Here is a 24,583-nt window from a genome sequence, read left to right on the forward strand (position 1 = left end):
AAATAATTCCCCGAAAACCTTTGTTGTTAATGAATAAATGGACAAAAAGGTTTAATAAAAAATGACTGGTAACTGCAAAAATATCTCGCGTCAAATTAACTTTTTAATTCACCCACAATAAGATTAGTGATTACAGACGGAATTTGAAATTTAACAGTAATGGTGTAAACGAGAATTTTGAAGGCAGGGAGAAAATTTTAGCTCCCGATGAAATATCAATATCATTTCAGTTTATTATACATAAATCAAATTTGATTTGTGGTCTTCATCTAAATAATTGGTAGTTAATTGTTTTGAAGCTCAGGTTAAGTTAATTTCAGTAACTCGAGAATATTAACATGATAGTCCCATGAATTCAAACCATGACGATTAGAATTATGGATTGAATAATTATTATAGATCAGGTCTTTATCGAATGCTTTCAAGCCCTAATTACAATTTTAATCTTTGAAAATACAATATTTTTAACTAACTTTACTCGTGCGATTGTGTTTATTCGTAATTAAGTATCTATTTATATTTTTTAAATCGTTAAAAACATTTTAGATTTGAAAAAAAAAACATTTTATCGCTTATTTACAAGAAATAAAATTTTCATTTTCGCTATTCTTTTCAACTTTCAAACGGAAACCACAACTGTACTTTTTCAATAATAGTTAAAATTTTCAAAAAATTACGACAAACTATCCTATTAGCTAATTTCTTGATGAAACGAAAACCATAGATCCATATATTTTAAAAGTTTAATTAATTTTATTTAAATTCACACGAGAGTGATTAAATATTTAATCGCATTCGTGTCATAAGTGCATAATTACCCCCAATAAGTTCAAGAGTAGATCGCAACACGGAGTGATTTCGTTGGTGAACTGTACATTTCGAAGTAAATTCAAAGTTTGTTTTAGATCTGGTCTCTGGTGTGGTGACGTATTACATTTTACGAGTTCATGTTAAATAATAGAAGATAATTTCGGTTATGACGACGGCTACTGTTCCCGACAACAACATGAGGAGAAAGTAGAAAGGAACGCAGACGCTCCTTAGGTCCAAGTCAGTCACGCTTTCCGGCGGTTTCTCCCACTTGAGCTGTTCAATTCTGTAATCGAGCTCAAAGTCCAGATATTTGAAAACTTGCGTTTCGAGTAAGGGTGCCATGCTGCAATAGAACATTCGTCAAAAGCCGTTCATAATTTTATTATAAAATTCATTACCAACCTCAGTTGGAGGGACTCGTGCAGTTGCGGGCTGCTTCTCACCCAAGAGTTGTTGAACATGGTGTGTAAGTTGTCGAACTCGACGTCTTCTTCCGAAAAATAAAGTCCCGATTTCATCGCGGATAACATTTTCCTACCTTTTTTGAATCTCATAAAGAGTTCGAAGGCAGAATTCAAAAATTCAACCTTTGTGATTGCAGCTTTCTGCCCGGAAACAATGGGAATGAAAGCTTTTCTGGAGATATCTAGAAAATCGGTGAAACATTTATTCTGATCTAGTTCGCCTAGCCATTCCTTAACAGAGGGGTCCTGGGATGCCTGTAGATACGGAACAATGACGTCAGAAGAATTGAGAAATTTAACATACAGAAGAATATTCACCAAAAATCGGAGGCGTTTGTATGTTTCCACTGTCATTCCTGTTGGAATTCCCGATTTGATCAAATCCGAGAGAGTGTCGATGTAATTGTAACTTTCTATCGTGATCTCCGTCCGCAAGAAGCAACCCAAGTAGAACAGAATGAAAGTCACTCCGATCAGCCACGACGAAGCGAGCAGACGACAAGTAATGTGGGGCAAAACGGAGGAAATCGCTGTGGGGGAACAAAATTATCCAGTCTTTATGTCTGATTAAAGCACCAGCAATCTTTTGCTTTGAAGACATAATCTTTGGTAATTGAATCCTTCATGCGAAACTGGGTCGCGCGAGGGTGAATTGTTATCAACTGTTTGGGGTGCGCTTAATCGCTTACATTCGAGGCATAACAGTGACGCGTTCTCCCAGACATTTTCCAGGATTTCTCGGGCCATTTTCTTGACAACTTTCTTGGTGGGCACTGATTTGTATTTGTTAGTTACGACGGAATGAAGGACGAGCAAAAGTTAAAGAATGACCAAAGTGAACACAATTAGTATCACCACCTAATTGAACCGAGAATGGAAATTAATGAATTGGATAGTGAATGGAATGTTTATTTAGGGAAATTTACTGGAGTGTCCATGTTTAAGAAGGACCAGGAAGTGGACAAGACTCTCTTTGGAGCACCCGAAAGGATAATCGTTTCGCTCGTTCCATAAGGAGAAGACGGAGTGTAATATTTGATTCGTTTATCGAAAAAGGAGCGGGGCGTGTCGAACGTGAAGATATGACTTTCCTAAAATCATCATAAGGATTTAATATTTATACTAAGTTATTCGATATTTAATCATAACGTTTTAATATTAGGCCTAAAAAGACTTACTCTCATATTTGCATAAATGGCAACTTTTTCCCACTTGACCCTGTATAATTGAATCGGCAAAATGAATTATATAATGACCTTAACATAACCTCACGATTGTTCATAAACTGAATTATATTCGTTTCTGAGAGATAGTTGAGATTACAATTAAAGAATTCTTCATATATTTTTGTCTATAATCGCAACTTAACGGGTTCACCCTTCGAGTTTTTCAGTTTTCTCAGAACCATTATGTGAAAGTCAAACGAGCGCCTTAAGGCGATTCTTTCTCGCTCGCCCCAATTAATAGTTGTTTAATAAAGTACAAAGAATGGAATTTACTTCATGTTCAGGGATCGTTTTAAATAATCCGCCATCATTTCGAACTGGGTTGCTTTGCTTTCTATGTCCCATTTTTTCTGATAAGAAATGAAAGTACAATCCTCATCAAGAAAATCACTCTTAATTCCTCGAGATTTTTTAAGTCTCGCTTCAATAACGGGAACGAGTGTTTATAAACTCACTTTAGCTGTCGCGTAGGTAATTTCAGTCTCATTGGCGAACCTATTGATCAATTTATCAAGGATAAGTAACATATTTTGAAAGTGCGATTCTATACCTGTATTTGAAATATCGATTATTTCCCAGAAACTCCATTTCGTTCAGCGCTATTTTGGAGCCCAGGTAAATTCTAGCATCTACAATCCGAAATCTTCAAAGACTGTAAATTGTTCCTGATAGATTTTCGATTGTTAATTATTAATGAGATTGTTAATAGTGCTTAGGGAGAATAATTTAACAGAATGATAAGAATATTTTGTATTCGGCGTTGAATGGTATTTTGGAATCTGGGTATTTCCCGCTATACCCCACATGGTTCTTGAGCTTTTGAAAGAAAGCTCGAAGCTTAATTGACTCAATTTAGAATTTAATTGGATTTGTATTAATCCTTTGCGTGGCGTCTTAAACCCAGAGATGGTGGTCAATATTCCTAGTAATTTAATAATATTTCTTTTGGAAAGCTTAGGCGTAAAAGGGAACGGGTTTTCCCCCTTCTAAGACTGAATTCTGCTATAGACAGGCTCGTGTTAGATACTATCTAAAGACCGTTACGTTTGGTCGGTTTTTCATCAAACTCGAGGAAAGCGTTCTCGTAATTTACAGTTCGTGACAAAATAATAAGTTTTGGCTTTAATTATTACGCGGCTTTGATCGAGGGAGGGTGAAATGTAAAATCAATGGATTTATTTTATCGATTCTTCTACTATAATTATAAAACCATTCTGCATAATGAAACATACGGGAAATTATACCTCCGAATGATTTTAAAATTCAATTTACGTTGAGATTTCTTTGATTATTTATTGAAATTAGCAAATCAATCTAATCGCGTAACTCCCTGTTTTCTTGTTAAGATTATGATTAAAGTGTTCTTCTTTTAAGTCTAAAATCACTACCCAATTGACGCTTTTTTAAAATCAGGGATCAATAAAATTTCCGATTTTAAAATGAAAATTATTTACCTGTATTTCAAATATCGATTATTTCTCCGAAATGCCATTTTGTTCAGCGCCATTTTGGGGTCCACTTAAATTATAACGTATTAAAACCGAAAGGCAAAGACACAAAGTATAACAATCCAACAATTTAATATAATTTTAAGACAATCTAGTAATCTCCTTTGAGTACCGATGTGGCTTGTAAGATATGCCTAGTCTCGTAAAGGACAGAGTTTGCGTAACGAAACTGAAGTATAATTTTAACTGCTAGGTTTATTTTGTTTGCTAATGTTTCAGTTGCCACGGTAACTGAAATGAGAATGTTGAATAGTAAATTATACAGGGTGTTTCGGAGAAGTCTGGCACAAATTAACAGGCGTGTTCTTCCGTTCAAAAGAAGTCAAAAATGTTCTATGAACTTTTTGGTGAAATCCCCCGTTTCAGAGTCATGTACTCTCCAAAGTTGGCCTTAAAACAATGGAATTTTGCCGATATGTGGAACTGGCATTATGCCTTTGGACAAATTGTTTTCTAATTTACCAGTAGCTTATGTACGAAGAAATTAACAGCTAGTGAAGTTGTTTAAAGGGCCGCTAACATTATTCGTTCTCGTATTAATAACGTTATTACAAAAATAATAATCCCAAACAAACGCCAGTTACTTGTTTAATTAGACTTTTTGTTTATGTTCCTTCGGTTACAAAACAGCAGCATTTACAAAAATTGTTCAAAATGACCTTCTTCAACGATTAAGCAAACTTGCGCGTTTAAGGTGCAATAAATTTGCTGGGGTTTTTATTTTTGTAATAACGTTATTAATACGAGAACGAATAATGTTCGCGGCCCTTTAAACCACTTCACTAGCTGTTAATTTCCTCGTACATAAGCTTATGGTAAATTAGAAAACAATTTGTCCAAAGGCATAATACCAGTTCCACATATCGGCAAAATTCCATTGTTTTAAGGCCAACTTTGGAGAGTACATAACTCTGAAACGGAGGCTTTCACCCAAAAGTTCATAGAACCTTTTAGACATCTTTTGACCCGAAGAACACGCCTGTTAATTTGTGCCAGATTTCTCCGAAACACCCTGTATAATACAATTTAAATTTTATATATAAAGTCCAGAATGGAAACAGACTCGCGTTACATACCGGTAAAATACCATTACTCTGCCTAACGAGGTCGTTTTAACACGAGGCAATTGTTCTCGCAATACAGTTCGGGGAAAATTAAGTTGGTTTAAAGGGAGGGCGATAAGGAAAATGAATAGATTTTTATCCATTTTTCTACTAATTATAAGGTAAATCTGCGCAGTGAAATGTCGAGGAAATACCAGCTCCGAATGATTTTAAAATTCAAATTATTATCAAAAATCACGGACTATTTGAAATTAGCACCTCCGTTAACAAAATTCACTTGGCACTCTCCATGTCGAATGAGATTTTAAGCGTTATTTTATAAAATTTGCGCGCGTTGTGACAATTTAGTTAAATTTTGTTCACAAGAGGGGCGTTACGCGATTGGTCGAAGGTGCTAATTTCTAATTATCTCTAATGAAGTCTCAAACTAATTTGAGTTTCAAAATCATTCGGAGATATTTCCTATACAGATCGGTCTTACAATTAGAAGAATCAGTACAAAAAACACTTGACCTTTCACCCTACCTTTAAGTCTTTCGTACAAAACTTTGAGAAGAAAATTCGATATCACCAAGGTTTTAAAAATGCCAAGAATCGCGAAATACGATTTGAACTGACGCCTTTTCCATACATTTTTAATAGACAAAAAGGTTTAATAAATAATTATTGGCTACTGCAAAAATATCTCGCTTCAAATTAATTTTTGCTTTCATCGATAGTAAAATTACCGATTATAATAATTTTATTAAATTTCAAGACAATTTACTACGCTCCTTCGAGTACCGTTTTACGTCTAAGTATGTCAAGTTTCGTACCGAACAAAGTTTGCAATAATGAGTCTAAAATATCGTTTTAATAGCTAATTTTCTTAACCAAACACTCTCGCTAATGTTTCTGTTGCCAGGGTAACTGAAATGAAAATGATGAATAACGCGTTTTTTCAAATCAATATTTTTAATTAAAAATAAAATCCAGACTAGAAGAGTTGTACTTTTAAATTTTAAAGCGTGGAAGGGAATGAGTTTTGTAGGGGAATTTTACCCTTTCTAAGCCTGAATTCTGCAATATACGGGCTCGCGTTACATATCTTTTTAAACTATTGCGTTTGGTCGCGTATTCAACAAGGTAGTTATTCTCGTAATAGAGTTTGTGGAAAATAATAGGTTTTTGGCTTTAGTTAATATACATTAAAGCCTTTCTTACAAAACTTTGAGGAAAAAATTCGAAATCAATAAAACGGAAGCGTGTTTGTATCATACGTATTAGCAAAATGTTCCCGCGATGTTAAGAAGTTGGTTTTCTTCGATTACATTTTTGGGACCAAGATTTCAGAGGAATTGAAGCGCGCGCCTCGCGTGAACTGGCGCGTGAACCAAACTCTTACGTAATTATAATTCGGAAGGGGGTTAGAAAATATTTCCCGCCCATTTCGAATATCACAATCAATTTTTGGGGGATTTATTTAAATTATTTCAAAAATTAGAATTTTGGTGAGATGTTAACCTATTTTAATGGAATTTGTTGTAGTTTAAACTTTAAAATAACCCCTACCTCAGTAAATTGGATTTAAAAGTGCAGATTTTTATGAGACTCGCCCTTTAATTTACTTCATATTAAGGCGACATATTATAGGTCAGGTTTTATTGAACGCTTTCAAGCCGTAATTACAATTAAACCTTTCAGCTTTCGGAGAAAATACAATTTTAAAAATAACATTTTATCGCCAATTTACAATAAATCCAATTTAATTTTCGGTATATTTTCAAGTTTCAATTGGAAACTACGCCCACATCTGTATTTTTTCGACTCTAGTTAAAACCGTCTTAAAGATGACGACAAACTATCCTATCGCAATGTTTCTTGATGAAAAGTAAAGCATACATCCATATATTTCATTAAATTTCATATAAATTCACACGAGAATGAGTAATTATTTAATCGCATTAGTGCATAATTACCCCCAAGGTGATCAAGAGTAGATCTCAACACGCAGTGATTTCGTTGGTAAACTATACAATTCGAAGTCAATTCAAAGTTTGTGTATTATAGAGAAAAATTATATTTGGTGTGGTGACGTTTTTTATTTCACGAGTTCATGTTAAATAATAGAAGATAATTTCGGTTATGACAACGGCTACTATTCCTGACAACAACATGCGAAGAAAGAAGAAAGGAACACAGACGCTAAATGGGCGCCATGCTGCAATTGAACATTCGTCAAAACCCCTTCATAATTTTACCATAAAATTCATTACCAACCTCAGTTGGACGCACTCGTGCAGTTGGGGACCGCTTCTCACCCAAGAGGTGTTGAAAATGGTGTGTACGTAGTCGAACGCTACGTCTTCTTGCGAAAAGTAAAGACCGCCTTTGCTCTTGATGACCCCTACGAAATGTTTTGATGGTACCATGGAAAACAGCATTTCGACCGTCGTGGGCTGCCTGTAAATACGCAACCATGACGTCAGAAGCATATAAGAACTTAACATATAGATGGATATTCACCAAAGCTTGCAAGTGCTCGTATGTTTCCGGCAACATTAATGGTGGAATTCCCGATTTGATCAAGTCCGAGAGTGTGTCGATGTAATTGTAGCTTTCCGTCGTGAACTCCGTCCGCAAATAACAACCCAAGTAGAATAGAATGAAAGTCACTCCGATCAGCCACGACGAAGCCAGCAGACGACAAGTAATGTGCGGCAAAACGGAGGGAATCGCTGTGGGGGAACAAAATTATCCAGTTCGCATGAAAGATTAAAGCGCCAGCCATCTTTCGTTATGGGGACATATTTTGGTTATTGAAACCGGCTAACGCGCGGGTGAATTGTTTTAAACTGTTTGGGGGTGCGCTTAATCGCTTACGTTCGAGGCAGAAGAGCGACGCGTTCTCCCAAACATTTTCCAGGGTTTCTCGGGCCATTTTCTTGACAACTTTCTTAGGGGGCATAGATTTGTATTTGTTGGTTACGATGGAGTGAACATCGAACAAAAGTGACTGAAGAACCAAAGTGAACACAATTAAAATCACCACCTAATTGAACCGAGAATGGAAATTAATGAATTGTGTGTAGTGAATAGAGTCTTGAAATGTAGTGAATAGAGGCTTGAAATGGGGGAAATAGGGTATTGAAATGGTTAAATAAGACTTTAATGGGGGCTTGAAATGAGATGAATAAAGGCTTGAAATGTGGTATTAATGGGTTTGTGTTACACCACAAAAGTGGTGGTAAATTTAAAAAAAAATATTTAACCTCAGGTTCACTTCATTTGGTTTAGTAATGTGACATACGTTGCGTAATTTTGCCTTCTACTAAGTAGTAATATTACAACTCCGGCAGATTGCCTGAAAAATATGCTAAAAAGCTCTTTAAATGGGGCATAAATGCCCATTTCCTTGATATTTGCAAATAATATCTGTAAATGGCGTGAATTGGTCACAAAAATTGTGAAGTATGTATACCATAAATGGCGTATATTTTGACACCGAAAAAAAACGAGAGATGGTGTTTAAATGCACCATTATTTTTAAGTGTATACCTGTGTGATAAAGGCGCCCCGTTACAACAACTTGGTAGCATAGTGCTAGTTTATTTATCTGGTAAAATAGCATAGAAAATTATCCCCCCAACTACTACCCTTCGCTAGAAGACGCAAAGACTCCCAAACAGGGTTTGAACTTCCATGAAATGGAGCGCAGCTAGATTTATCTCTCATTTTCGGTTTTGGAAAGGGGGTTGACAGAATGTTACGAGTGAAACCATGAGTGAAACTTGCACTTGTGAAGTCTCGAATGCAAGCAAGAGCATATTCTCGATTTGACTGGCGGACTGGAACTAAAATTAAAATCAAGCAAATGCAAATCTGTGGTTATCTTTGTTTTTATTAATTTAAATGCAATACACAAATAAGATAAAATCCTTTAACTTAAAATGCATTAACACGAATGTATATAATAAAGAAAAGTCTCTACACAAATGAAGAATGAAAGAGGCTTATTAGAAAACATATTGTCTGTTTAAGACATCACTTCGATTTCACTACACCATCATACGGCTTTAGTATTTACCCGAATGGAGGGCTAAGCCTACTAACAGCATAGAAAGTAGAGTTTTCGGTAAATTTGGTTTGCTGTTTCCCAATGATTACAGAACCTTGTGAGTGAAAGAGGATATTACTACCATATCCGCTATTTACTGATTAAACTAAACTGGACTTTATAGTCCTTGTTTTTGTTAGATTGGTGTGCCAGTTCCCTGATGTGCTAGTTTTCGAATTTTATCCACGACTCTCCTCGGTCACGTGACTCTGAAATATTTCTAATAATTTTTACCCACCGGCCACCGCTGCCTTCTTTGGAGTCACTTTAACATTGGTACTGATTTGAATAGGAATTACGTAAAATCTAGGAGAAGAGAGTGGGATGGAGTCAGAAGTTTATGACTTCTTATCCTGGGAAGTATTGGACTCTAACCATATCCGGAACCATCTCTGTTAGCCAACTTCTTATTAGGTCCGATCACCGCGCCACCTACGACGCTTCCCTCATTTTGAGATGGCAGGCTGATTTGCGCGCCAGCAGCGGGCAAGTAACGGAACTTTAAGGTGTGTCCTGTGGTTTGAGGTAACGAATCAGAAACGGTGAGAAGAACAGCTGTTAATAGAGTTTGCTAGAAATTCCGGTTAAACTAGTGTGGGGTCCTAGGCCCACGGATTGTAATGGATTTTCATAGACAGAGCGCATTTCAACGAATTATATAAAAAAGACTTGGTTTGCCCAAGCCTTAAAAACAAAAGGATAAGAGTTTTTCCAGTTGTCTGAAGCGCGGATATTTTTTCTATTGAATTTTAAAGACAATCCGTATTTTACTACTCTTTAGAATTTAATTCAATCACCTGATTTTACTGCTAATGGACTAGTTTCCTAAAAATTAATTGAAATAAAAAAATTACTTATCTCAGATTTTTCAACAACAATTCCATTTTCCTGAAACATTTTATCATGAATTTTCTTTTCTTTTCAATGGAGAACGTACTTTAATTTTCAAATAATATTCTCAATAATTATGTATTATATGCGGTCTTTTCGAATACAAAAGGGGGCTGTTTTCACCTTTCTTATATTTGATAAAGAGGTTCGTTTCTTCTTTAAGCACAGTCACAATTATTGAACGGTGTATATCAGTACTTGTGGGGAAGATTTTAGAAGTGTTGGTTGAGTTTACACGATATCCCTCAAAATAATAAATGCATGATTAAATGTTTCAGGAAAATTGAATTGTTGAAAAATCTGAGATAAGTAATTATTTTATTTCAATTAATTTTTAGGAAACTAGTCCATTAGCAGTAAAATCAGGTGATTGAATTAAATTCTAAAGAGTAGTAAAATACGGATTGTCTTTAAAATTCAATAGAAAAAATATCCGCGCTTCAGACAACTGGAAAAACTCTTATCCTTTTGTTTTTAAGGCTTGGGCAAACCAAGTCTTTTTTATATAATATCTGTTCCTTCAGCCTTAATTTGTATTAATCTATTATAAAAATAATAATATGCTTGTCAAACGTCATTAATTCGATGTTCCAGTTGGCTCACTCCAAGTGCCTCTCATTATTTTATGGGAAAGATTAAAATTTTAAATCATTTGGCAGGGAAGTGGTAAATTAATTAACAATTGGTAGAAGTGTGGTAAATTAATTCACCATAGATAGGCGGGTGGTAACTTATTTCACACAAAAAGGCGGTTGGTGACTCAATTAAGTTTAGTTGACCTTTTTGTATAGGTTTAAAAAAACGTTATTTCTAAACCACGCGCCAGCACGCGCGTATTTCATTGAAAGTTTGTTATTTAAGAATTTTCCCTTTTATATACTAAGATTCTTCATCAAAAATAGACAACGCGGTTTCCAAGACTCGAACCTGCAATGTTTTGCCTCGAATGCAAACGCGTTATCCATTACGCCACAAGCCCGTATTTCGTGACAAAAAATTATCCAAACATTGTATTTATAGGATTATATCATTTATGTTGAATAAAAGATCTGTAAAAATAAACACCGAGCTTGCCAGGACTCGAACCTGCAATGTTTTGCCTCGAATGCAAACGCGTTATCCATTATGCCACAAGCCCGTATTTCGTAACAAAAAATTTATCCAAATATTGTATTTATAGTATTATTTCATTTATGTTGAATAAAAGATCTGTAAAGATAAACACCGAGCTTGCCAGGACTTGAACCTGCAATCTTCTGCTCCATAGGCAGACGCGTTATCCTATGCGCCACAAACCCGACGAAGGCTGAATAAAATGCTATGCAAACAGTGTAATATATGTAACGGTTTTACCATGATTTATAAATTAATTAAAATAAAATACTTAGAATTAATTGTTCTTAATCAAACTTCAGAAGTTCAACATTCAATAGTTGCTTGATAATTCAAAAGTGTTCCGAACCTTAACTTCGAAGTAGTTTCTGAGTTATTCGATGGAGTGGACCACCAAAAATCGCATGCTTTTTCTATGGGACGCTAAGCCTAAAATCTGTGAATTATTTCTTTAACATTACGGGAGGGTGTGGGTTCTTATCTAGAAGGGCCTACCGGCCCTCTAGAATTGGCGCTGAAGAAGTTTTGAACACGCCCCACAGTTTGAGTGCCACAGCCTCACGGCGTGGGATTTTTTCAGTAGATTAGATAGTTTTCTTAGTGGGGAGGAAACTTTCGACCCTCTTTTACGATTGCCATAGGCAATTTTGACTAGCAGGGATGGATACTATATAAACCCTTAAGTGTCCAATACTTCCCAGGATAAGAAGTCATTAACTTCTGATGGAGTAGATATCTCATAGCCTCTGCACGCCGTCTAAGGCAATGAAGTCCTCCCAGCATCGTCGGCGTTTTGGTGGGGTCGTACTATACTGTAACGTCGAGGATGCATCATATGTGTTAAAAATAGATGTTAATTTTCATACAAATAGAATGGCGCTAGGCGAAAGCACTTAACAATCCCCTAAAATGGGTAGGGGCGTTCGCAAGGTACTCTGGGAGACTTGCCGCGCATGGCACACCAACATTATAAAATAATTTTCTATTCCATTTTGGTGGGTTTTAACATTTAACTAAAAAGAATCATAGCCTATGAAGATAATTTAAAAAAATCCAAAAAAACCACCAAATGGTTTTTATAGTTTGGTATAAGAAATTGTTTAAATACCAATATCATAATTGATATTGCTTCATCCCGATTTATATTTCACTTTGGACAAACATCTTTTGAAGGGACTGTGAAGTTATCATAATTGATATTGCTTCATCCCGATTTATATTTCACTTTGGACAAACATCTTTTTAAAGGGACTGTGAAGTAGACATGGGCTTAAGGGTTAAAATTATTTGAAATATGTCACAGGCACCACGTGACACCAAGATACAAAGACTCTTCATGGAGTGGGACTAAACATCTAGTCCTTATTTTTCGACAGATTGTGGCGCCAATTCCCTGTAGTGGTAATTTTTGAAATAAAACGAACTAAACTTCTTTGAACCACGCCTCTCCGCGGTCACGTGTGCCTCTGACGTATTTCAAATAATTTTTACACACCCGCCGATGCCCACTTTACAGCCCCTTTAAATAAAATTTGCGAATTCTAGTGATTGTTAGGTTTCAAGTCCAAGAACTCGCGAGTCCAAGTCTAAATTTAAAACTAATTTAGGTAATTTGAATTGACTAGTTCCTTTTCGTTAAATTTCAGAATAGGTTCATCGTTTCGTTTGTGACTAACTGATGAAGTTGGCTAGGTGTTCGAGTCAAAAAGTTTATTTTAATTTTAACTTTTAATTTACTAATTGCTTCACCAACTTTATAACTATTACAACTACTAGGCTTATAAAGAATTTAAATGTAAAAGAAAGAAGTGGAAAAGGAAATAAAAGTTGATACTTTAAAATTGTGTGCTCATAATTTAGGTGACAAAGTCACAAATACAAGCTAGCTCTTACTAGCATTTGATAGTAAGAGCAGTTGCATTAGCAATTGACAACTCGATGACCAAATAAGATCAGTGCTGTTCAACATTTAGCCGATTTAAACTGAACTGTGAGCATTTATAACGAGTTTCACTTTGAATAATAATTTTTTAGCCTTTGGGAATTAAGGACTCTACTACTCGTTCGTTCAAGTTTACCCACAATGAATTTCGCCACGAAATTAGGGGTGTGCGTGTAGTGGACTCTATAGATTCAAAAATATTCTTCTCGAGTATAGGGTTAGAAAGTTGGTAATTAATGGACACCTATCAAGTTGGTAATATTATTCCAAGCCTAAATAAATAGACTTTAAATCTCTTCTTCCCGTTTAATATCGATGAACAGTCCAACCATCTGTTATGCTAAATATATGCGAATATTTTACTATAGAATTAATTTCAGACACGGAACACGGAATGGGGTCATTTTCGTGTAACTTAGTTTCGAATAATCGCACACCCCTATTAACAATAACGTAAATCTCCATAAATTAACTATAAACATGTATAATTATTAAATCAGCTAATTAACAAACATTCAATATGATATTTTTTTAGTTTTAGGAATGTTTCATTTCATTTCATTTCATTTGTTTTCTTCTCACTTAAATACAAATACAATAAATAAGTTAAATAGCTTTAAATATCGGTTTTTTTTATCGAAATATGTCGCCATTGAAAGCATCCAATTCTCATATATAATATTCCTGATATACACATATTACAGGTAATCTATAATAATATACAAACGCGTAAATTATAATATCAAACTTTGCTAAGCGTTTTCCACTTTTATTTTACAGTGCTCCTGAGTATTATAGCTTTTCTTTGTTAAAGGGAGGGTGAAGTGAAAAATCATCAAGTAATTTTTTATCGATTCTTCTACATATTATAAGACCAGTCTGCATTGTAAAACATTCAGGAAATACGTACACTTAATGATTTTAAAATTCAAATTAGGTTCAGATTTTATGGATAATTTTATATAACAACTTCCGACCAATCAATTAACAAAATTCTCATGGCACACTCCATGTCTCACGTCGCGCGCGAATTTTATCAAATCTCGTGATAAATTTCATTCGACACGGAACGTGCCACGAGAATTTTGTTAACAAAAAGGCAGGGCGTTACGCGATTGGTCGGTGGACCTTATTTAAAATTATCCTTAAAATCTGAACCTAATTTGAATTTTAAAATCATTCGTCGGAAGTATTTCCTGAATGTTTCACTATGCAGACTGGTCTTATAATTATTTAGTAGAAGAATCGATAAAATATCACTTTATTTTCCACTTCACCCTCCCTTTATTAAGAAGCTGCTGCTCACGGACGTCATTCATACATATTTTTAGATCTGTATTTGCATGATTTAATCTTGGTTTGAAATATTTCATTTTCATCATTCCTTTCTCAGCAAATAACAGAAATATCTTGATTACCGTTTTTTATTAATAGCTCTCCATTTGACCTTTCCATCAATGTTAATTCTAAATTTTTACTTAATTAATCAATCGATTTTAATTTGGAAACCGCTAATCGACTTCCGTGCTCAAGAAAAAATATTGTTTTAGGGTAAAAAATTTAAAGGGGATAATAAATTTTTACAGTTCCATTAAAACCTCTCACGTTCGTTCATCTTTCTTTAAAAAATACCCCAAAAGCTTAATATATGTTTTGTATCACAACCCTGGAGAATAAAAGCAAAAGCTATCGATGCTAATAGCAATATTAGTATAAAAATTAATCCTTATCAATTTTTGCGCAATTATCTCAAAGTAATAATCATTTCTAAAGTCCCACATACCTATCGTTCTAAAAGCGTGAAATTCACTTTTTTTATCATCACAATTAGCCTTTTTTAAAACCTAATAACGTTGATAATTTTCGTATCCTTCTTTGGGTGAAAGTCCTTCTTCCGTCTCTTGGTTCAATGTTTCATTCTCATTGTTGCGTGTCGGACTGCTAGGGATGCTGTCTTCGCTGGTTCCGTAATGCCGTCCTTTTGATAAACCGAACGTGGGACCAGCTGCTCCGTAGAAATCAGATACACCTCCTGGACCTATTCCTCCATCTTGCTTCAAAAAATCCGGCAAAAACGTCTTTTAAGGGAGAAATATAATTAGTATAGGTGTGCGGGTGTGCGAATAGTGAAATTTGCAATCGAATCGAATATCAAAACTAGGAAAATTTTCGAATCAAATATCAAAACTACGAAAATTTTCGAATCGAATATCAAAACTACGAAAATTTTCGAATCGAATATCAAAACTACGAAAATTTTCGAATCGAATATCAAAACTACGAAAATTTTCGAATCGAATATTAAAACTACGAAAATTTTCGAATCGAATATCAAAACTACAAAAATTTTCGAATCAAATATCAAAACTACGAAAGTTTTCGAATCAAATATCAAAACTACGAAAATTTTCGAATCAAATATCAAAACTACGAAAATTTTCGAATCAAATACTCGAATTTTCGAATCAAATACTCGAATTTTCGAGTATTTTTCGAATATTAAATTTCATCAAAATTCCGATCGAATACTAATCGAGTTCGAATATTAAATTTCATCAAAATTCCGATCGAATACTAATCGAGTTCGAATATTTCAATCTAATATTTTGAATATTTAAAAAAAAATAATAATAAAGTTTTCAATCAAATAATAACAAAAAACAAATCGTTTAAATTAATAATTCATTAAATCTTAAATATTCCCATTACTTAAATTACATTAACTATTATTTCCTTAGACCTTATTTAAGCAACATTAACTATTATCAAATGTGGATGAGAGGGAAAGTATGACTATGGCCATAGAGCCTGTGTTAAAAACGCGGACATCAAAGTTTCGCCAATAACTATTTAGTTTACTAGTGACTGATGGACTTGCAAACTCGCGACTGAAAGTAGTTCAGACATATATGCTCCTTGGTTTAACCATAGCCCACTCGATCACGCGCATCACGATGCAAGCTGGTCGCACTATAGCAGCTAAATTGCCGAGATTTGTTTTAAACGTATCTAGTTTTATGTGCTCTTCTATTGCTTCGATAACCTTACTTAAATCCATATTATACCTTCAAATACCTTTTAAAAACATTACCAGCCACTCTGTCCTTACTACAAACACAAATCGAGGAAGTTCTAGCATACACAATAGCAGACGACGGTAACCGCGTAACCGCAAATTAACACAAGACCTATTTTAAGGGAGTGAACAGGCCCAGTATAGCTACGCCAATAAAACGGTCAACTACGGCGAAACTCTGATGACTCGCCGCACTTTTGGCCATTTTCATACTTTTCCTCTCATCCACTTTGCTATTACTACACCCAACGCCGATCTACCATAAGTTACGATATCCCACTCGATCACGCGCAACACGACGCAAGTTCAGCGTCCATGAGCTGTTCTTCGCCACCCTCCCGAATTTCCAACTACTACTAAAAACTAGTATTTCGACTTAATTTAAAGAAATATTCGAATAAAGATTGAAAACTCGCTTGAAAATAAACTACCGAAGTTTAGCTACCGAATACTCGAAATATTTTTTTCGAATATTCGACGAATACTATACATAGTTTACAGGCGTGGAGGATTCATACCATTTGTACATGGAGACCTGGCAACTTAGAGTGTAAAATAGCAGACGATTTTACACTCTAAGTCGCTTGGTCTCCTGGTGTTAATGGTAGGAATCATCTACGCCTGTAAACTATCTATATGGCAAACTCGATCATTCGAATCGAATACGCTATTCGAAATTTTAGAATAATATTCAGTGTACTAATAATTAGATGATCCCTGAAATTATTTCCTTCATCAACTGAAAAAAAAGAGGACTAACTTTGTCATCAGCCAGAGAGAATGAATCATTCGCTTTTCCATTTAGCTCCATTCTTCTGGTGAATCTCTAATTACAGAAATTGTAAAGAAAGGTCAGAGTTATTTCATATATGAGAATGTAATGAGAACACGTGATGAGAACTAGTGAAAAAAGCTTTGCTCAAAAGAACGATTTAACAGTTTACAGTTAATCGATTACATTCGCAACGCGCATAATAAAGCATAACCGAAATTATTCGTAGTTGTTTAATACCCTAAACCGGCCGTTTAGTTTCAATTTTGCGCATTCAAAATTTGCGATTACTTTGCGACGCAAAACTTACATGACTGACAGTAATGTTGTACAAGGACTTAGGCTAGAAAACGCGATATAAAGAAACATTTAATTTTACATTGAAAATAAGTGTTAAGAAAACGAAAAAAAAGGGACACTGACTGCTAAAAATTAAATACACTAGTATTTCATAAAATTACATACATAGCCCAGACGTATGGCTTCAATATTTTAGAATGATGATGACATGGTTCTAATTATAATGTGTGCAAATAAAATTTTCACAATTTTGGAAGAAGATTGCTGGCATCTCAGATAAATAAGCCTAAGGATATGAAAGGAAATAGGATCGAGGCAAGTTTGAATAGGGCATCAGAATCTCTACAGCCCTTCAAAAAAGAACACCATTCAAAAAAGTCACCCCAAACAGGAAGCGTGTCTGCAAGTACTCTACTTTATTAAAGCCTTGGCTTCTTCAAATCCACCGTTTCACTTCTCATCCTTTGCTGGAAGGCTGGGATCGACAGAGGTTTTAGTCACTCATTTAGGAAAGTTTTTAATTTTTACGTAAAAATTTGTTTTAAAGAGTTAGTGCCATAATTTTCGTCATCCACAAACTTAAAATACGAAAACAATCCTTGAAAAATCTAGTTTATTATGATATGTTTACTTTTGTATTTGGTTTCGTAGAAATTTATACAAATTGCAATCAAAGTTTTGTGTTTGGAAAAGGCCTAGTTAAATTTTGTTTCGTTTGATGACGTAGTAAGGAGAAATTTTCAGTCTAGATGTTGCTCACGTGACGACTGTTAGTGTCTCAGCCCCGCGTTAAGCCTATTTTATTCAGATTCGCGCGGCGTTAGTAGGCTCGGAAGTCTCGGGCGCACGCGCTTGGCTTTTCCGCGAGATGCCGTGAGTGACGTAGCAAGGAGAAAAACCCGCTAAATATCTTCTCCGCAAATTTGCTTTTGCCCCCAAATTATTAAGCATATTTTTGGAATCAGAAGAGTTTAAACTCTCAAAAAAGTAAGGTTTTCTTTAGATTTGAGATAATTTTTAAATCAGGTCGCTATTCCTTTAACTATAAATTTTATAAAAAAAAATGCCAGATAAATATGCAATTAAAGCAATAATGGATTTAGAATCAGATGGTGATTCAAGTGCAATATTTATACTATAATTATCGTTTTGGGAAAAAGTGCAAGGATGGTAAATTTAAGAAATAATTTGTATTTAGTTACATTTGAATGAAATCCCAACACGCTAACTATTATTTGAACTTCCGCAAGAACAACGTTTGCTGGGAGTTTTCGAAAAAAAATCTAATATCATTGACTTAATTTCAAAGCCGCGAAAAACTCGTTTACGTTTCGTAGCCTCTGTCGGTACGCAGTTCAAGCTGCATCGTCTGCATGAGGAGACAAAGTTCTACTTTCTGCCTTCAGAGGGCGCCACATGGCGATACTATTTAAACACGCCCGGTTTTACTCACCCTTATAACACGTTTTTAACACTTCCATTTCTTAGAGTGTACATTATTTAAACACCGAGTTTTGATGTTTGCAGTTCAAAATACTTTTGAACAGCAGCATGCAATATTGCTATATCACGTTTTTAGAACAAAATTCTAGAGATGGGCCGATACCAGTTTAAACCGATACCGATATATCGGTTTAGCCAAATATCAGTACCGATACCGATATTGGTATCTGCCCATGCATCTCTACAAAATTCTAACAACTACAGAGTTTCCAGCTGACGCAAAGGAACTCGACAACAAGAATAGACGAGAAAATTAAATTTAATTTCCTTGATCAAATTTTTCCCACGCTTGTATGACTTACTCATGTCTCATGAGAAGAAATAAGTGTGCATGCGCGGTACTGACCGTTTTCGTAATTTACCTGAGAAAATCGTAAATTACAGTTACCCTTGTAAATTACCATGGTAATTTACCGATTTAGAACCCTACACATTACTTAAAAAATCATCGTCACGTTTCACTCCAAATCAACTGAATCATAAAATACGCTTAAAGGAAGGGTGAAGTAGAAAATCAAGTGATTTTTTTATCGATTCTTCTACTAATTTTAAGACCTGTCTGCATAGTGAATCATTCAGGAAATACTTCCGAATGATTTTAAAATTCAAATTAGATTCAAATTTTAAGGATAATTTTAAATAAGGACCTCCGACCAATCGCGTAACGCCCTGCCTTTTTGTTAACAAAATTCACGTGGCACGCTCCATGTCTCGCGCCACAATTGTCACGTCGCGCGCCTAATTTTATCAAATCTGGTGATAAATTTCATTCGACACGGAACGTGCCACGAGAATTTTGTTAGCAAATAGGCAGGGCGTTACGCGATTGGTCGGAAGTCCTTATTTAAAATTATCATTGAAATCGGAACCTAATTTGAATTTCAAAATCATTCGGAAGTATTTCCTGAATGTTTCACTATGCGGACTGCTCTTATAATTAGTAGAAGAATCGATAAAAAATAACTTTATTTTCCACTTTTGCCTCCCTTCAATACAAGAACCACCAAAGCGATATGGTTTAAAATTCCATGAACAAGCTACGAGGGGGAGCTTAGAAGTCTTTACTAAACCTCTTTGGGGTTCTAATTACAGACGTCTTTTTATATGCTTAACACGTTCCACTTTTTTTGATGGCTCTAATACGATCTATACCCAATCTTATGAGGTTTTCTAATTCTAGATGTCACGCGTAAGTTCAAAGTTGAGTTTCATAAGTTTGTTACTGGTAATAGAGCTTGTCACGACTGCAAAACCTACTGTAGTCAATTATGGCGTACGTCGTTCTCGAACTAGCTCGGGCTGTAAGTCTCTAGCATTACGAAGTGTAGGTAGTGTCATACATATGGAACATACCCCATAAACTTGTTTTTTCCCAAGCCAACTCTATTGGGGACTCAATTCATCCAGCGTTGACGATCCAACTAGTTGATTCAACTCGAGTTGACCCAACAAGCTGAGTCAAAAAGTTGGATCGTCAGATCTGAAAGAGCCTTTATAAGAGTTCCCCCGATAATTTTATATCTCGCAAAACTATCAGTCAGCAAGCGATTTTTAGAGCCATTTAAAGTGAGACTGAAATGGCCTGACCAAAACTTTCAAATTGGTTCAGGTTTATAACACAAGGTGAAAATGATTAACATTATGTTAATAACATAACGTGCCAAACTCTTTCTATTCTAATTCTGCGGTTGTTTTGTTAAAATGCACGAGTTGTTTACCAAACTTGATAAGCAAGTCAACTGTAGAAATGATTTAAATCAGAAGTGAGATGAGACTAGAAGTACTGAGCTAACCAAATTCTTCACTCGGCGAAAGTGGTTACAATATTCATGATAACAGACAAACTATTGGGGAAAGCGGTCCTTGAACGTTTTCGTGAGGGATTTTTCGCTTCTCCTCCTTCGCATGTGTGATAGGGTGAATGACTGGTGGCGCCCCCCTATCGACGAGCGAAGGAGTTATTAATAAGGAGTAGTGGCACTCTATGTTAACTCCCTATAGGGCATAATAAGTCAAACCCTCGGAGATGCCATTACTCCATTTCCAAATCTACTTCTACATTATGGCCATGACCAAGGCTTAGCTCGCCTTAAATGTTTTTATTACTAATAAATGTATAAAAAAAGACTCTTACCTTCAGAAAACGGTGGTATTTCCTCGAAAGTAAGTAGAAATACAAGTTCCAAGTGTTTTTTAAAAGATTTTACAGGTGTAAAATTTATAAAATACGTTTTTCCGCTCTTAGCTCGTCTCCATATAAAATGGAGTAATGGCATCTCCGAGGGTTTGACTTATTATGCCCTATAAGGAGTTAACATAGAGTGACACTGCTCCTTATTAATAACTCTTTCGCTCGTCGCTAGGGAGGCGCCACCAGTCTTTCACCCCATCACACATGCGAAGGGGCGAATGCCTTAAAACCGTCACAAAAATGACTCTCAACTGTTCCTCTTGTATCTCTATGCTTTCCACAATTGTTTAATAAATCCTCGTGCTTTTTTCCTGGTTCTCTGGAAGAAGAAATTAATCTCAATCACAAAATCCACTGAGAAAGGTTCTTTATTACAAATTCATTCATATTCGCCCATGAATATGTGTATACAGCTTTGATTTAAATATTATATAGAAATATAACGTAGTCTGTAGTGAGAGAGTGGGACGAGGTTTTGTTATTCTGCATTCATGCGCTTATACGAGTAAATTCATGATATGCACTCTTAACAACACGCGGGGGTTTAATTTTTGAGAGCGCTTTCTGGTCTACTTAAACGGGATGTTGAATAGTTTTTCTACGGTATTTGACAAGGTGTCTTTGCACTGTGCTGGAACAGGGGAAAGTTGGAAGGTTTTTCTCTTTTGAAACTCCAGCGCCCCGATCCGGGAGCAAACTGCGTAATAAGTATAGGCCTGGTATAGGTGAAATTTTCCAAGGTTTTAAATTTTTTAAACCTCTATTTCTTTTTTTTTGTTATAATATAAGGCCTAACTTTTAAGCCTAACGTTACCATAGACATTACTTAATGTATGTACTCTGTTTTAGGGTTAGTTTTTAAAAGATGAGGCCAAGTTAAGCCAACTTTATAGGGATAAGAAACGTGTTTTAAACATACGGAGATTGATTGAATGAACGTAATTATTGAGATTAACAAACTTAATCTTTATTCTTGAAAATATTACAATCAAGATAAACACTTTTAACGACAATAACACCTGCCAGCACGATGGCAATAACTGTATCTTCCATCGGGACATTTGCAAGAAAATTTTGGCCCTGTGATACGGCTGTTTTCTTTAGTGCACTCTGTAATATAAAGGTCTTATATAAAGGGGGCGTGGCGCAGTGTGGTCTGTTTGAAATTAAAGGTTAAGGCGAAACATTGATAGGACGGTATGATGACCATAAAAAGTTAATTAAGATTGCGGTTCTAACGTTACCAGTCCCACCAAACCAAAGTAGTCCTTGTTGTTTGTGAAGTCTTACCTTTGTCTTAATAGTCTTTCAAGGTTTGTAATGAGTCAATGGGACTTCTTAAAAAAAAAAAAGTAAGTAAAGAAGCGTGTACCGGACTACCTTGGGAAGGGGACCACCGGGGTAAGAAAAGGGTCGAGTTTGAATGACCACGGAGAGAGAGGGAGAGGAGTCCGTCTTACGGTTCTACGTAATATATTGTTTAGACGCGTACTGAAAATAAGTCATTCCTATAAAATGCATGTTTGTGATATTTACCCTGTTCGATACCAGCGGTTATCATCAATAACTTCTTTCGTATATTTTTCCTGACAATAATATCCTAAAAACACTTGATATCCTCTGACCAAAATTTCACCTCGGTAGCCAACAGGAACTATTCCCTTAGCATCCACGATTTTTACCTGAAATGGCAAAATTTCAGACTGTATCGCAACTGAGGCGCCTTGATCAAAGTTTATCACCTCAGTGTGATCCATCCCACTTCCACAAAAGCCTTCTGAACTTGGTCGTAATAATCAATGTTAGTAACTGGGCCACTAGTTTCAGTAATTCCATAACCAATCTGATTAGTAAACGAGATAAAGATATGGATATTATAATTGGAATGCTGTCCGAGTTAAATGAAATGCGTAATTTTAGCACATTGAAAGAACCAATATGAAAACTAGCGTCAAATCATTCATCTGCTATTTTAATACGGCAAATCCATTTTCAATAGGGCAAATCCATTTTCAATAGGAACAAATGGCTTAATGTATCGTTAGTGAAGTGCTAAAAAACACCAGTATCAGCACTGTGGGTCACTTTCAGTCCTCTGCCACTACCTAATCCCGAACTTTCAGTTAATGGAACATTACATAATATCGAGAGGAAATAACTTAGGATTAAGTAAGGTAGGAAGGATAGTGAGAGAGACCTGCGTCCGTTTATGTCATAAAACATGGCAGATGGGCATTGTTACAGAGAACATCCTTACAGAGCTTGACACCGAAACTCTCAAGGTAGATGTTTTAGCTCTGGCTCCGTCTCTCTTGGCGAGAGGAAGTTAATTAGCCTAAGATGGTGGCCGTGGCCTCCCTCCTGTGTGTTGGTTTCTTCGTCTAATTAAGAACTATCCATTCTATGTACAATAATTTTTGCATTGACACAAAATGATGCAATGCTCGTGTTCATATTGGTACTTTGGAACGGCATTTTATATTTACAAGAGCTTTGGCATCGAAAAATTGTTGAACTTGAGCTATGACCTCTGGCCGGAAGATCGAGCCTCCCATGGAAACTACAAATTCAGTAAAGTAAAAAAAAAGTGACAGTAAATTTATGTCAGGTGTTATCCGAGTGTGTAAAACAGCATTACCAATCTTTAGGCTTGAGTAATCAATGGTACGTTTTGTCGATAGGTTCATCATCGTCATTAGCATAGCCTCTACTCCAAGAAGAACAGTGCATCTGCAAAACAAAGTTCTCTTTATTTCAACAGTTCTTCGTTGAATGTCTTTGCAAGTGTATTAACCGTTCAGTTTCTATCGCCTCCAATGCAGGCAAAGCCGCAAATTTGGTAGATGGAAGTACCAAAGTTCCTTGCTGACTTAACACGCTTCCCATGGTCAATAACAGGCCAAACATATGGTACAATGGCACAGGGCAGCATATAACCAAATCCTTAAAAGAATAATAAAGAAAAGCTTCAATTAATACGTTGGTTCATGTAACTACATGAAACATAACTGCTTTAAAATAATCAATAAAACAATCGGTCTATGTGACCAAATAGAAGATTTATAACTCACATCGTTCATGTGAAATTTTTCGGCAAAGAACCGACCGTTGTTGATAATGGCAAAATGAGAAATTGAAGCGGGCTTTGGGCGACCAGTAGTTCCCTGTAATAAATGGTCATTTAGTTTTTACTTCAATTTCGAATCAAAAATTGGTGGTATTCATTATTACAGATGTAAACTGAATGAAAATGATGTCGTCAGGAGAAACTTGTATTTGTGTATCTGTTCCATGAGATTCAACTGGAGCTGTCAGTAAATCGTCAAACCGAACAGTCCCTCTAGAAAAGTTTATTTGTTAATAAGGTTGAAGAATACATTTTCGTAGTGTGATATGATATCATTTATTAATTTTATCATAAGTTTATAAGATATGTTCCATACGTATGACATTAAATATACTTCGTAATGCTAGAGACTTGTCCATCTTCCAATCTATTCTGTGCTAACATTTGACATCGCCTCACCATGCGTCACTATACGAGAATCTAGGACTTTTCACCTTCGTCACTTCAGAACAAGCTCTCATTAACCAATGACAAACTTATGGAACAGGTCTTATGAA

At 35.5% G+C, this 24,583-nt stretch overlaps 1 protein-coding gene and 2 long non-coding RNA genes across 3 annotated transcripts in view; all 3 read right to left on the bottom strand.

Annotated features, from left to right (window-relative positions):
* Window positions 1–14,344: 14,344 nt before the first annotated feature.
* The window catches only part of LOC149719742 (uncharacterized), a 96,515-nt gene continuing 86,276 nt past the window's right edge, over window positions 14,345–24,583 (bottom strand). Inside the window, exons 2-3 of the long non-coding RNA XR_016374967.1 lie at window positions 16,954–17,019; window positions 14,345–15,195 (exon numbers count right to left, since the gene is read on the bottom strand). This is a non-coding gene — a long non-coding RNA (uncharacterized LOC149719742). The remainder of the gene's footprint in view (window positions 15,196–16,953; window positions 17,020–24,583) is intronic.
* On the bottom strand, window positions 21,902–22,332 carry LOC149719743 (uncharacterized). Its single transcript, XR_016378878.1, has 2 exons — window positions 22,250–22,332; window positions 21,902–22,069 (listed from the first exon to the last, which is right to left on the bottom strand). It is a non-coding gene; the product is annotated as an uncharacterized LOC149719743 (long non-coding RNA).
* Window positions 23,410–24,488, bottom strand: LOC149719744 (uncharacterized). Its single transcript, XM_089861702.1, has 6 exons — window positions 24,421–24,488; window positions 24,191–24,299; window positions 24,031–24,123; window positions 23,754–23,902; window positions 23,598–23,689; window positions 23,410–23,519 (listed from the first exon to the last, which is right to left on the bottom strand). The coding sequence occupies exons 1-6, from the start codon at window positions 24,486–24,488 to the stop codon at window positions 23,410–23,412; spliced, it is 621 nt and encodes a 206-aa protein (XP_089717828.1).

This window comes from Phalangium opilio, unplaced genomic scaffold (assembly GCF_054372755.1).
Source record: "Phalangium opilio isolate 3A_F unplaced genomic scaffold, DU_Popi_V2 ptg000002l_1, whole genome shotgun sequence".
Classification (NCBI taxonomy): Eukaryota; Metazoa; Arthropoda; class Arachnida; order Opiliones; family Phalangiidae; genus Phalangium; species Phalangium opilio.

Bases quoted from the DNA above. Each gene is read 5' to 3' on its own strand.
- LOC149719744 (XM_089861702.1), bottom strand. From the start codon at position 24,488: ATGGTGAGGCGATGTCAAATGTTAGCACAGAATAGATTGGAAGATGGA. The intron at 23,903-24,030 runs GTGAGTTATAAA...TATTCTTTTAAG, and splicing joins AAAAATTTCACATGAACGAT to GATTTGGTTATATGCTGCCC. The intron at 23,690-23,753 runs GTTAATACACTT...TTTGTTTTGCAG, and splicing joins GAGGCGATAGAAACTGAACG to ATGCACTGTTCTTCTTGGAG.